The following is a 15,388-nucleotide window of genomic DNA, read 5'->3' on the forward strand; positions in this document are numbered from 1 at the left end:
ATAGCACCTGGTATGCCTCAGGTGGTAACAGTGGAAGCTCTGAAGTACCTAGGGATTGTCCTGATGAAGGACCCTGTTCTATATATCAGTAAAAACCTTGTCCCTCTATTAACAAAATTTAAACGAAAAATAGGAATTTGGAGACGCCTGCCTCTATCAGTTGCAGGAAGATGTAGCTTAATAAAAATGATATGGATGCCACAACTGCTATACGTCTTGCATAATTCCCCTGTCTGGATAGGTAAGAAGTGGTTTAAAAAAATTGACAGTCTCTTTAGGGAATTGATTTGGAAGGGGAAACAAGCCAGGATCCGTCTTGGAGTGCTCCAGCTCCCTACCCAGGAGGGGGGCTTTGCCCTCCCACATCCCGAGAGTTATTTTTACTCAACTCAGTTGCAGCAATTATTGGGCTGTGGGATACCAAAAGGAGGCACCCCTAATGGCAAGTTACTGTTGTTGAGCTCCACACATAATACAATTATTGAAGCCCTAGAGGCGGACGCGTTCCATGATAAATTTCCAACAATTAAATTGATAATCAAACTTTGGAAAACAGTTAAGAAAAAGATGGGGTATGGAACCTTAACAGCCTACTCTCCTATTTGGAACAACCGTAATTTGCAGGAAGTTCTTAAGATAGGCATATTTAGAGAGTGGGAGAAGCTTGGTCTCAGTAAGCTAAGTCAATTATATAATGACTCTGGGTTAAAGAAATTTTCAGAACTGGTTAGGGAGTTTAAGCTTCCCCGGGGGTCTTTCTTCCTATATGTCCGGTTGGAACATGCCCTTAAAGCACAATTTAAAGCCCAGACTCCGAGATGGGAAGAGATGCCTCTATTTCAGTGCATAATTCAAATAACCCCCACTAGAGGGGTAATTTCAAGAATTTATGACCAATTAAGCAAATCGGTTAATAGCAGGGAAATACTCCTTGGGGTAAAGGCTAAATGGGAAGAGGAGGTGGGAGGAATGACCCAGGAACAATGGGCGAGAATTTTGGAGTTGGGAGCGCAGGTTTCTGTGACCCCTTCACAGAGACTCTCACACTTAATGCTGTTAAACAGAGCCTATTATACTCCTAAAAGACTTTTTAAATTTGGGAGAAGGCCCAATGACAACTGCCCCAGGTGTCGAAGGACGGGAGATCTCATTCACATGGTGTGGAGGTGTCCCAAGTTGTTTAGATACTGGGAGGAGGTGACTGGGAACTTGGGAAATATTTTCGGTACGACAGTGGCAAACGAGCCCTTGGCTTGTATTCTGGGGCATAGAAGAGTGATGGGAGAAAGGTTGAGTACTACCTTAGCTGTCACGCGGGCCCTGTTTCAGGCTAGAAAGTTGATAGCACTTAGATGGCAGGTAAAGGAGCCCCCCACCGTGAAAGACTGGATCTCTACAATGAATGGGTAGGGAAAGAATGGTGTACATAAAAAGGGGCAATCTTCAGGAATTTGAAAGCATGTGGAAGATGTGGATAGAGAAAGTGAAGAGTCATTAATAGTGGGATCGGCATAGACACGGAATAGACTGAGGGATGGGCTTAATATAGGTATATAGGCAACTGGTATCCTTGCAGGCAAAGGATGCTATAATAAAGTGTTTCTGGATATGAACATTTTTAGTTAAATATATAGCTTAGTAGGGCATAGGATAAACATATAGGGAGCAGGTGGGGGGGGGGGGGGGGGGGGGATCGGGGTATTAGGGCATAGGTAATTTGGTACACAATACAGGCTGGGTCAGTAGAAGATGGGCACGGGGAGCCCACAAGTTCATTTTTACAAACCTCTCTTCTTGTATTTTTTGTTGGTGTTTTTGTCCTTTTTCTTCCTTCTTACTGGTCCCCTCTTTCTCTAAACTGAGTTGGAAAAGGATGGGTCCCTTTGGTTATCGAGTCCTAGTTGGTGGGGCTTACGAGATGGAAGGGACAGAGGACTTGTTGGTAAAGAGGCGTAATGGAATCCGTTGGTCATTATGACGATATAAAAAGCAATGAGAAAAAGTATAATCCACTATGATGTGAATACGAGAAGGCGACAGTTAATGAACATCAAACTGATTTAGCCCTCCAAACACTGTTTACTGATGTGGAAAAAAAAAAAAAAAAAAAGAAAAAAAAAAGAATTAAACTCGCCACTTTACAATACACCAAAGATAAGAGAGGCCTTGTTGTACAGCATCCTAAAATGTACTTTCTTGCTGCCCAAACTCAACAACTGGCTAGATGGGGACTTACGGGTAGTAGCGATCCTACAGTTAGTCTCATTACTACCTCTAACCCTGCTTTGCCTGCAATCCCGCCCTCAGCACCCACTGTGGTTCTTCTGTGTAAAGTCAGAAGTGCCTTTGAAGTTGACAGGTTTTTTCAAATTAACTCCCTTGTGTGACATACCCAGAACTGGCTAAATTAGAGGGCTTCCATGAATGGAGACGTAGGGGCTTGCTTTATATACACTACGATCAGATACGCTCTGAATTTCTGTTATCCCATAAATACGTCTACCAGTACTGACAGCGTAGATGTGCGATACAGGCCCAACAATGTCTTGTAGTATTCCACAAATCAGAATCAGTGCTGATTGCTGAGGTGGTTTCGCCATCAGGCAGAGTGGGTTAATCTCTCATATATATCAATGGCTGCTTGCCAGCATACAGGACCCTACAGCTTTCAGGAGTAGGACAGCATTGGTGAAAGATGTTGGAGAGATTGATGGTGAGTACTGGGATTTGGCACTGGAATCAATACCCCTTATATCTCTGTCCTCATCACATAAGCTCTCTCAGCTCCTCATATTGCACCGAGCATATAGAACTCCAGCTCAGCTGTTTCGCTGGGGTAGGAGAGACTCACCCTTATGTCCAAAATGCAACTCACACAGAGGCAGTTTTATCCATATGGAGGTGTCCAAAACTTGAGATATTGGATGCAAGTGGTACAAACTGTTTCTCTAGTTTCTCAAGTTCCTACTGAGCTTATTGTGTATTATAGACCCTGAATTGTGCCAGCCAGAAGTATACCTACGCCTCCTATATTTAGCTAGAAAGCTGATAGCAAGATAGTGGATGGCCTCTACCATCCAGTTAAACAATGGATCGAATATGTTAATTCTTTACTACTGAGAGAGCAAATTGCCTGCCGCAATCATAATGCTATACGTAAGTTTCAGTTGGTTTGGCAGGGGTGGCTAGACTCACCAGAACTGGCCCCCCAGCACCTAGTAATGGATAGACTGCTGCAGCTGTAAGCATAGAAAATGTTGTTTTCCATAGTCTTTGTTATTCCCAACTTATGGACACTCTTTAGTTCTTTAATGTTTTAATACTGTAGGTCCCATATCCTTCGCATTTATGTGCAGATTTGTTTATTTCACTCTCTAGCCCAGAAGGTTCCTCTGGAGTTTAGCAATTGATTTAATTATTGTTATATTGGATCTGATGCTCTCTCTCTCATATATATATATATATATATATATATATATATATATATATATATATATATGTGTGTGCATGTCTGTATAATCATGCACAAGGTGATATGTGTGGCTACTATGTTTTTGTCCTGATCTTTAATGGCAATAAAAAAAAAGCAAATGTAGGGCTGTTTCAGAGAAAATAATTCAGTTAAATGGAAAAGCCTGTGCTCCTCAGCCGACTGGAGATGTTGAAGAGGATTTCAGAACAATGGCCTGACAAGCAGCTGCTTAATTGAAGAAAAAACACATCTACTGAAGAAATCTTGATACAGCAGAGATGAAGAGAGCTGTCCTATGTCCTTAGGACACTGAGCTAAACACAGGCTACATAGCAGGTAAGAGTTATAGCCACTACAGGTAGCTGATCCAATTTCTTTTCAAAATGTAATGTCAAACTCTTCCTGTAGGTGGCAGCATAACCGATGCACATTAAATATACTGTGTTTTCTTAACCTTTTTGTAGCCACTTTGTCAATGATGACTGCATGGTGTTTTTCAAGGTGGGTTTCCTAGTCGTTAGGCCAGTGAACAATGCTTGTATAATGTATGTTGAAGCAGCCACTGGTAGTCTTCATTAGAAGCCCAAGGAACAGGGTGACATTACAGGGGCTAGAGCGATGTTGCAGGAAGTGCATTAACAAGGGCTTTTATGGAAGGTAATTTCTTTTTGAAAGCTACAGATTAAAAATGTAATTTATTAACCTAACCCTATTTTAATTAGTAACCTGTATACATGTCAAATAAAAAAAGAACTATACACCATTATTAGCTACAATATATTTTATGAAAAGAGAACACACATAAATGTTCAACAATAAGAAACGTAGGTAAAAGATGTAACATAGGTAAAAGACTAGTTCTTTTCATTTGAAGATTGTCTGAAAAGGTCAGTAAGAGTTCTTTGAAAGTTTGAAATAGCTGGAATGCAATATTGCATTACATGGCAGCATATCAGCATGAAATGTATTATTATTTTTTTAATAACTGTAGTTAGGTACAGTAAAAGTGCTATTGTGTAAAATTTCTTATGTGCACATATGATCCCAGTTAATTTAAAATAAAGATAAACTGTCACAACCATATTTGGTCCAGAAACACACAACCATGATCTGAACCAATGACTCCAAAATTCTGAGGTCAATTTTAGCTCTCTTTCTCTATACCTAGTTGTTAATTTCTAGTACAAATTTAGAGTCAATTTGTTCCTTTTTAAGTGCTTATTGTGTTCAACAGGCATACTTTTTGTGGAAATACAAATCCTCGAACATTATTCTTCAGTTACATTTCAGTGTCACCAATGAGTGTATTTACATGTATTTTCATTAGATATATATGTGATACTGATGAAATCTAACTATGACATGTATCATATCTAATGAATATCACATTGCAATTTAATATATTTAAATTGATTGAGATATATAGATATATAGATATATCTATATATCTCAATCTCAAGCACATTAATTCTGCTTAAGATACGTCGTAGTGTTATTTACTTGTAGAAGATTACAGGCAACCCCCTGTATTCAAACATAAGTGTACTAATGATTGTCAACAAAAGTCTTAAGCTTGCGGTCCTGTATATTTAACAGATAATAGGGACTCCATCAGTATTGTAGATCATTCCTGTGGTCGGTTCGTATGTTCCAGCAAGGTAGTAAAGATCTTCACTGTCTTGGTACTTTTTTGTCTTGATCATCTGCTCATACTGTGCAAGTTCTACAACCAAACACTTGTGGGAGACAGTCTGCACATCATTTTCATCTACATGAGATGACCGGTACAGTGCTCTCTGCAAAAGATATTGTCATATTTTTTCATCAGATAGATTTTTCATAGAAAAAAAAGTGTTAATTTTCTTATTTTATTAACAGGTCATAAACAGTATAAGTAAAACGGCTTTACAGAATAAGGACATACTGGTGAAGTGTACATCCTAAAGGCTGGAACACATGGGCCAAATATTGGCTGTTTCAACAAAAACTGTCCGACATTCAGCCAGTGTGTACAGAAGCCTGTCCAGCTGCTGTTGTACAAGCATGCTGGAAAACCTCAGTTTACAGTGTGTACCAGGCATTTTGTTTCCAGAACAAAACAATGACTTACTGGTTCACATTGTTTGTTAATCATATGCATTTCCCCTGTTCTGTCAAAATAGGCAACTCATCAAGATATCCAATTACGTCACTTCAGGTTACTGTAAACCATCAGTAATTGGAGATTTCAATGACTTGCCATTTTGACACAACACCGGCAAGCTTATACACTCCGGTACACAAAGACTTTGCTGTTTTGACACAACAGTAACAAGGAAAAAGTTGTCGACATCGCAGAGGTGGCCATTTTGTTGGTTAGTATCAGAGCGGACTAACAATATCCCCTCATAATACCCTGTACCGGAGTGTATACGGTTGCCGGTGTTGTGTCAAAACAGCAAGTCGTCGAAATCTCCAATTACTGATGGTTTACTGTAACTGGAAGTGACGTAATTGGAGTTCTTGATGAATAGACTATTTTGACGGAACACCCTGATCTCTTTATTTACACATGCAAAACATCCATGGCAACACCTATATATTATAACCCTAAACATTTCCTGTTTGCCAGCATAATGTGACAGAGATAGTGTTCAGTAAACAGATTGTATCAGAAGCATTGTGCAGTGTGCTTTCTGTTTTATCATGAATGTAAAAACCTTATAAGTTTTAAAAATTCAAAAAGTAATTGGACATATAGTATGTCTCCATAGAATTATGGGCTGAAAAGAGTCCATCCAATTACAAATCAATAGGTGCAAGACTAGGCACCATCGTCAAGCCATCCTTTCCATTTCATTTTTAATTTTTGAGGGTTAACCTCCATGCTGGTAAGCTAGTTTCTCAAAATGGATGTTAGAATTTACTTTCTCTATCCACATGTTCAAGTAGCTGGATTAAGCATAAGGCCGTGTTGCATTATTGTTTACCTGACCAAGCATGAGCTTTTGGTTATTTCCAGCCCTATACAAGTATCCTCATCTGGTAATTCTAGAATACCCAGGATGCCTAATTTTTGATCAGACATAACAGTTACTTAAAATGTCTGACTGATGGAGCTGAACACATCCTGGAAGTAGCAATTAACTCTCCATATCATGTATATTAGACCACTGTGTCCCGCTGCACATCTAGGGAATTGTGAGGCACTTGCTACACTGGAGCTTGTATAATTGGTGGGGTGTACAATACAATATGCAACAAGAAATATTTGCATTTATCTTAGTGTGGGTGAAAGATACATCTTAGGTAGCACATGCAGTGCATCCTTCTACTGGTCCTTGGTGAGGAGGCTCAGGTGCAAGCAGCATTTTTCTTTACACAGTAGGGGTAATGTGGAGGTAGAAGACTAGTGTAGGGCAGAGTATAATTTTCAAATTAAACCTTTTTTTCCCTTGGAAGTCTTTTTTTTGTTGTGTAGTTATGACATGTCAGAGCTTTAAGCATCTAAAGAACACACTTTTCAGTGTCGAAAACTTCACAATTACTACAAATTGAAATAGTTCTAAAGAATTAAAAACATATGGATATATTTGAAATACTTAAAACATGAATATATGGGAATAAAAGGCAGTGAGTTGTTGGAAGAAGTTGAAAATAAAATAATAAAGAAAAATAAAAAATAAAGTGGTAAAGCTCAGAGTGATTTCCTCATGAAGGAGAAAAGGTCCATCACCTTAGGACAATAGCAAAAAAAGGAGGACTAAGGGAGTGGGGTAGGGTTACAGGGGCGGCCACCATGTCCTCAAAGGCTCTGCCAGTGTACAATCACCTGAAGGTACAAGAATATAACCGAGGTATATGAATACTTTACTTGTACCCTATACTGTACGATTAAGATAAAGGGTTTTAACCTATATGCACTCCTAAAATTTTATATTTTTTGATTAGACCTGCGAGTGCTCCGATTTTATACAAGAAACTCACTAGATCCTCTGGAGCTACAGATGTCTCTGGCAATTAAGCCATTTTGTGTTCTCCGCTCCAGCAGGAGGGGCAGTATCTGTGTCCAAAGGCATGTGCTCTGTTTTTGTGAGGGTGTTTTCCATTTTTATGAATACTTTTATTAATACATATTTTTATATATTGTGAAGAATAATATATTTTACGAATGTTAAATATGTGTATTAGCCCTGAAATGTGGTTGTTCTCCTGGAACCTTCAATAAACATTTCTCTGGACACAAGTACTGCTCGCCCTTTGAATAGGAGCACTTGGATTCCTTTTGTTTCACCTCATGTATATACACATGGGATGCAATGATTTCTGTACACTGTCAAGCGAGCCGCCAACTTTTTCTACTCCATACAGATTATAACTAGCACCCACAAGCATCTAATCGATCCTAGATTTGTTTTGCTGCCAGTGTCTCTCCCCTGTAAAGATTTCCCCCACCTTTGTTCGATTTGAATGATGCAAGCTGGGACGTGAAGTGAGGATAAATGTCTTAAACAGAGACACAGACAGCAGTAAGTAGCGTGTGCTAGAGATAGAACTATATACAGTAATTTCTATTAGTTTTTTCAGATTAATTATCAGTGCAGCTCCCCCATGATGCCCACCCAGGACCACCAGGGATGCCCACCCAGGACCACCAGGGATGCCAATCAGTGCCCATAAATGGTGCCAGTGCCAATCAGTAGTGCCTGCCAGTGCCTCCTGATCAGTGATGCCTATCAGTGCCATCTATCAGTGCCCATCAGTGCCATCTATCAGTGCCCATCAGTGCCATCTATCAGTGCCCATCAGTGCCATCTATCAGTGCCCATCAGTGTTGCCCATCAGTGCAGCCTTTCAGTGCCCATCGGTGTCGCCCATCAGTGCAGCCTTTCAGTGCCCATCGGTGTCGCCCATCAGTGCAGCCTTTCAGTGCCGCCCATCAGTGCAGCCTTTCAGTGCCCATCGGTGTCGCCCATCAGTGCAGCCTTTCAGTGCCGCCTATGAGTGCCCATCGGTGTCGCCTATGAGTGCCCATCAGTGCTGCATAGTGCACAGTGCTACATAGTGCACAGTGCTACATATCAGTGCCCATCTGTGCCACCTATCAGTGCCATCTCATCAGTGCCCATCCATGAAGGAGAAAACTTACTTATTTACAAAATTGTATAACAAAAACTTTTTTCCTTTCAAAATTTTCGGTCTTTTTTTATTTGTTTAGCAAATAAAAACCCCAGTGGTGATCAAATACCACCAAAAGAAAGCTCTATTTGTGGGAACAAAATTATAAACATTTTGTTTGGGTACAGTGTTGCATGACCGCGCAATTGGCTTTTAAAAAGCAACAGCGCTGAAAACTGAAAATTGGCTTGGGCAGGAAGGGGGGAAGTGTCCTATATTGAAGTGGTTAAAATAGAATTATGGGCACACTATAACAATGACATATATAATGTTTGTCACTAGAATTGTCACAGCAGTTTTTGTTCTTCTGAGACCTCCTTAACCACTTGCCTACCAGGCCCATTCTGACATTTCTCTCCTACATGTAAAAATCATCATTTTTTTGCTAGAAAATTACATAGAACCCCAAAACATTATAATGTTTTTTTTTTAGCAGAGACCCTAGAGAATAAAATGGCAGTCGTTGCAACTTTTTATCTCGCACAGTATTTTGTGCAGCAATTTTTCAAACGCTTTTTTTTTTGGAAAAAAAAAATAAAAAAAAAAAAACAGTAAAGTTAGGCCAATTTTTTTGCATAATGTGAAAGATGGTGTTACGCTGAGTAAAAAAATACCTAACATGTCACGCTTCAAAATTGCACACGCTCGTGGAATGGCGCCAAATTTTGGTACTTAAAAATCCCCATAGGCGACGCTTTAAAATTGTTTACTGGTTACATGTTTTGAGTTACAGAGGAGGTCTAGGGCTAGAATTATTGCTCTCGCTCTAACGTTTGCACCGATACCTCACATGTGTAGTTTGAATACCGTTTACATATGTGGGCACAACTTACGTATGCGTTTGCTTCTGCGTGCAAGCACATGGGAACAGGGGCGATTTAAATTTTTATTTTATGTTTTTTTTAATCGTTAAATTTCTTTTGATTACTTTTATTATTATAATAAGCATGACAGGTCCTCTTTACAGTGAGATATGGGTCAATCAGACCCCACCATCTCACCTCTAGGCTGGGAAGCCTGTAGTTAAAAAAAAAAAAAAAAAAAAAAAAAAAAAAAAAGGGTCTCTAATTCCCAGCCGAGGCGACGCCATTTGTTTGCAGAGGCTGGGGGCATGACATCATACCATCGCGCCTGGCCTCCCAACGATCATAGACACTCCGGGGACCATCTGGTCCGCCGGAAAGCTCTATGGTCAGCATTTGGGGCCGGCGAATCCCTTCTCCGACTCACTGATGGCAGCGGTGAGTCGGTAGAAGCAATGGAGGGCAGCGGGAGAGGGGGGGATGTCCCCTCTCGCCGCCCGTAAGAAAGATCAAGTGGCTGAACAGCTGCTATGATTGTTCTTATGGTGTAGGGAATCGCCAGCTCAAAAAGACGATATCTGAATGATGCCTGTAGCTGCATCATTCGGATATCAGCGCTCAAAGTCCAGGACGGCCCGCAGACAAGATGCAGTTAAGATAGTTAAAATAAACCTTTAATTTTTTTTGCCTCATTCAACAGGATGACAACGCTGTTTATTCTGCACTTAAAATTGTGCAGCAGCGTTCTCAGCCTGTGGACATAGTATTTTTAAATAGACTTTAAATAAACAGATTAAAGTGGAACTACACTTCATCTGAGCAGCACAAATCAAAAATGCTATTTCATTTATTTTTTAATATTTATATCAAACTCTCCCATCAACCCATTTCTCCATGCTTTATTTTGTGGAGAAATCACTTTGAAAAACACCTCGTAGCATTGTAGCATTTCCGGCTATGGCCATCTTGAGTACAGATGATTCATGCAGCATTTACTTCCTGGAATCTACATGCCCTTAGCTCAGGCATGCACGCAGGAGAGGGTGTGCTTAGCTGGGAAAGCCCCTCCTCCCCTACTAAAAATTTCTGGTATGTATGACATCTTTTTCCTAGGCATGAAAACCAGGAAGTAACTGAAAAAATGTAAAAAAAAAAAAAGTAAAACAAGCAAATATGATATACTTTCCTATCCATTTACTAATGATAGCAGCATAAGGATTAAAAATAGTCAATGTTGATTGCGAGAGTTAAGTTTCGCTTTAAAGCCTATTACACTGTGTTTGCCTGCACAGGAATACACAGTTGTTCCGTGCATCCCCTATGCAGGTAGTCCCATTCATTTCAATTGGGATGCAGCAGCTGCTCCCAACTGGACAGTTGTGTGCGGGCGCACGGCCTCCGAATGCACTGTCTGTGTTCAGGGCTGTACACCCGCATTTATGCGGCTGTCAAATTAGAACAATCATACGCTATAGTCCGCCCATGTAAATGAGGCCTTGGAATTTAAAAAAAAAAGCTTTAAGCCTTTACCATGAACAGTCCTGGCTTGGACATCAGAACTGTAGCAACACACATAAATATGAGCATTTTAGACTAGCACAATTTTAAGCCCCAACCAAGACTACAACGTATTCTCTTAAAATACTGGAAAATATATTTGTACATACTGTAGGATCATAACAATTTTTTTTTTTTAAATTGTCATTCAAAGATGTACAAAATTACTGTGTTTATTAATAACATACGGAACATCTCAGGGGTTGGCAACCTTGGAAAACTGGAGATCTATTTTTACTTTACACTGAAGCTCCTAAAGCTCTACTGTTATACAACCCATGGTAAATTTTAGGTTTTAAACTAAAACGGAATATGGACAAAACAAATGTAACCACTTCAATACAGGGCACTTTCCCCCCTTCCTACCCAAGACAATTTTCAGCTTTCAGCGCTGTCACACTTTGAATGACAATTGTGTGGTCATACAACGCTGTACCCAAAGTGCTGATTATCAGTGCCCACCGCCCTCTGACAGGAGAGCCGCCGATCGTCTCTCCCTCTCATCGCGAACCGAGGAAAAGCCGAACAACCGGCACTTCCTGGTTTATGCTGTGATCAGCTGCGATTGGTCACAGCTGATCACGTGGTAAAGAGCCTCCGTCAGAGGCTCCTTACCATGATCGGAGATGAGGTGTGTCAGAGTGACACATCACGCCACTGATTGCCGCGCTGGCTTGTTATTCTGAAAGACGTCATAGGAGTCAGGATAACGGAACCACCACCCGACCGTTATTCTGCTATAGGCTGGGCGGGAGGTGGTTAAAGAAGTTTTCCCATTTACTGACAGAAATGGTTAACCCTATTAACATGCACCTCCTGTGCTGCCATTGATCAGCGGTAGTCTGATTGTGGTTTTAAAACTTATATATGGCAAGTTACATAAACAGCTGCTTTCTCCAAGGCCCAGGATCACTTATGGTAAATTTGTAATTTTATTAGCCACCTTGTACAGCCCTTAACCCTCCCCTTTTTCCACTGTCCCCAATCCATCTGATAGTACTGAGCCTTGGGGGGACTCTGCACATGCTCAGTTTGGTGTGTATTGCTAGAGTTTTTTTTATTTTTTTGGGAGGGTACATGTGATTGGCACAGGGCCAATCAGCACTGTCCAGACAGAGGGTCAGGGGCCATGCCTCATAGGGCAGTCAGAGGAGACTGAAAACTTCTACAAGCTTTAACCAGTGCTTGGCCAGACACTGATAGAAGTCATAACACTGCTATATACTGCTGATGAGAAATTGTATTCAGCAGTTTATATTTACTAAGATAATTGAATTTCCATGTTCTGCTTACAGTGGGGGACCAGATATAGTGAATACAGGGTCCTGGGTTTAGTAACACTCTAAAGCAGGTTAGTAAAATATGCCTGGTTGAAAGAACAATACTGGTTTTATACCAGTTTCAGAGCAGACGTTCCTTAATGCAAGATATATGAACTTATAAAATGCATGGTAACATAAAAAAGCATTACTATAATTGAGTCCTAGGGGTCAATACTGCTAGAACCCACCTCCATAAAATCCTTCCTTTGTATAGATAGCTGCAGGCTGGATGTGGTTCCTTTGGCAGGTTGCTGCTCCCAATTCTGGTTTAAGGAAAAAGAAAAAATGAACTTAAAATTTCAACGCATTTCAAGAGTGAAGTACAAACTGCCAAAACAAGAAAAACAACGCACGTATAATATTTAGGGGAAGAAAGCACATTTAATTTGCTGTCATTTATTGCAGAAAAAGTTGGCATTTTGACAGTCTGTGTGAAATTTACCAATATTATTAGCTGGATAACTACGCTCTCTGCTTATGTATGTGGTTAATACCTAGAACTGTTGTTGGGCTTTTATTGCGGTCTGAAGCCTCTTTGGTGAGATATCTCCTCACTTACTGTCCTGGTGGCAACATTCTCATTAGAGAGGAAGGAAGGTAACACAGATAGCAATGGAAATATGACTAGTGTTCTAGTTTTCCCCTACTGTACAAAAAAAAAAAAGATGTTTCGGTTGTCATCTGTGACTTCTAATTCTAATTTTGATGGCATATTAGTGGTTTTGGCTAAAGATCGCACATTAAGACAATATTATAACAAAGTATGTATAGGGGTCAAATGTCTACAAAAACAACACATTTAGTTTTAAGATTCTCAGTGTAATATAAGAATTTTTCAAGGGTTTATACTGAAAGTAAGCCATTATACTTAACCCTTGAGCTGCTTTACTATGTGCAGAGTAACGTGGAAGATTCTTTAGGCCGATTACAGTATCAGCCTGCATTTATCATGCACTATTCATAGTATTTTGGGCAACATACTGATTGCCTTTCCTTAAGGAGTTTGTTACCCTTAGGTGTCTGATTTTCTAAGATGACTGCTATTTACATGAAATTGATGGTTGAAAAAGTGCAACCTAAACCCAATATTGTTGTACATCTTTAACAAAGGAATAGGTGAGCTTTTCTTCCACGTTAATAGTAATTGTCAGACACTGGACTGTACACTTTTTTAGGATCTGGGATCCATAGGGATGAACCACGGCCCTGGACCTGTATAGCACCCTGAGACTGAATACATACATGAAACTAAGGCAGGCCACAGATGAACGCTTGATTAGTCAGTGTTGATGGGGGAATTCCTCCCGCTAAGCTATTGTGTTCTCCTGGCGGGGGGAGCCATCCCTGCCAGGAGAATACAGTGATTACAGCAGCTGTCAATCTCATGCTGCAAATTTGACATGCTGCGTCTACCAAAGTCGATCGCTGGATCGACTTTGGTGCAATCAGCCTGCCTATAGATAGTTTTAATCTAGGCTGGAACCTGCTGAACCAACCAAGATTCAAACCATCTATGGACGGCTTTAATGCCAAGGTACAGCAAGTGCCTATGCAGGAATGTAGGTCTGAAGCAATATTACAGGCCATCCCCACAGCATGGGTACTTGATATGATATGGTTTAACCGAATTTGCACAGATTTGGATGCACTGCTTCTATTAATGGCATTAGAAGGCATTGAGGAGTTGATCGAAAAATGTGAAGATAAAATAATCAAGAAAAATAAAGAGGCTGTTAAGCCAAGAGTGATTTCGCCATAAAGCAGAAGAGGTCCATCTCTTTAGAACACTAGCTAAAAACTGAGGACTCATGGAGTGGAGTAGGGTTATAGTGCCTTGAAAAAGTATTCCTACTTGAAATTTTCCACATTTTGTCATGTTACAACCAAAAAGGTAAATGTATTTTATTGGGATTTTATGTTATAGACTAACACCTGAGTTTAATTTAATCTCAGTATAATTACAGCTGTTCTGTAAAGTCCTCAGAGGTTTGTTAGAGAACCTTTGTGAACAAACAGCATCATGAAGGCCAAGGAACACACCACACAGGTCAGGGTTAAAGTTGTGGTGAAGTTTAAAGCAGGGTTTGGTTATAAAAAAAATATCCCAAGCTTTGAACATCTCACAGAGCACTGTTCAATCTATCATCTGACAATGGAAAGATTATGGCACAACAGCAAACCTACCTAAACCATGGGTGCTCAACCTGTGGCCGTCCAGCTGCTGCGGAACTAAAAGTCTCATCGTGCCTCTGGCTTTGGGAGTCATGCTTGTAACGGTCAGCCTTGCAATGCCTCAATGGACTTGTAGGTCCGCAACAGCTGGATGGCCATAGGTTGAGCATCTCTGACCTAAACTCACAGCTACAATGAAATAGTTTATATCAAAGCATATTCATGTGTTAGAATGGCCCAGTCAAAGTTACAGACCTAAATCCAATTGAGAATCTGGGGCAAGACTTGAAAATTGCTGTTCATAGGACGCTCTCCATCCAGTCTGACAGAGCTTGAGCTATTTTGCAAAGAACAACGGGCACAAATGTCACTCTCTAGATGTGCAAAGCTGGTACATACCCCAAAAGACTAGCAGCTCTAATTGCAGCGAAAGGTGGTTCTACAAAGTTTTGACACACAAATGCACACCACACTTTTCACATATTTGTAAAAATTTTTGAAAACCATTTATCATTTTCCTTCCACTTCACAATTATGTGCCACTTTGTGTTGTCTATCACATAAAATCCCAATAAAATACATTTATGTTTTTGGTTGTAACATGAAAAAATGTGGAACATTTCAAGGGGTATGAATACATTTTCAAGGCACTGTATAGCGGAGGAGCCCAGTGGGTGTGTGCTCAAAAACTTGCCAGTGTCCAATTACCTAAAAGTATGAGCCTATAACCCAGGATCCATAAATTATTTTCCTGTGTCCTGTTGTGTTTGATATAAAATATTAATTTTTTATTCAGCACTCTGGTTTCACAGACAAAGAAATTCTCAAACAAATGCTGTTGGATACAATGGGAATGTAGATAACATTGTTGTATTCAGTTGACAGTTTGAACAGTCTATTCTCTC

At 40.1% G+C, this 15,388-nt stretch overlaps 1 protein-coding gene across 6 annotated transcripts in view; it reads right to left on the reverse strand.

Annotated features, from left to right (window-relative positions):
- Positions 1-4,235: 4,235 nt before the first annotated feature.
- Positions 4,236-15,388, reverse strand: part of TNRC18 (trinucleotide repeat containing 18) — a 459,641-nt gene continuing 448,488 nt past the window's right edge. For all 6 annotated transcript variants that reach the window (XM_073633133.1, XM_073633134.1, XM_073633132.1 and 3 more), the window contains 2 exons: positions 12,500-12,574; positions 4,236-5,268 (listed from right to left, as the gene is read on the reverse strand). In XM_073633133.1, coding sequence (XP_073489234.1) covers positions 5,062-5,268; positions 12,500-12,574 — 282 coding nt within the window. In that variant the 3' untranslated portion in view covers positions 4,236-5,061. The remainder of the gene's footprint in view (positions 5,269-12,499; positions 12,575-15,388) is intronic.

Source organism: Aquarana catesbeiana, linkage group LG06 (assembly GCF_042186555.1).
Source record: "Aquarana catesbeiana isolate 2022-GZ linkage group LG06, ASM4218655v1, whole genome shotgun sequence".
In the NCBI taxonomy this organism is placed as follows: domain Eukaryota; kingdom Metazoa; phylum Chordata; class Amphibia; order Anura; family Ranidae; genus Aquarana; species Aquarana catesbeiana.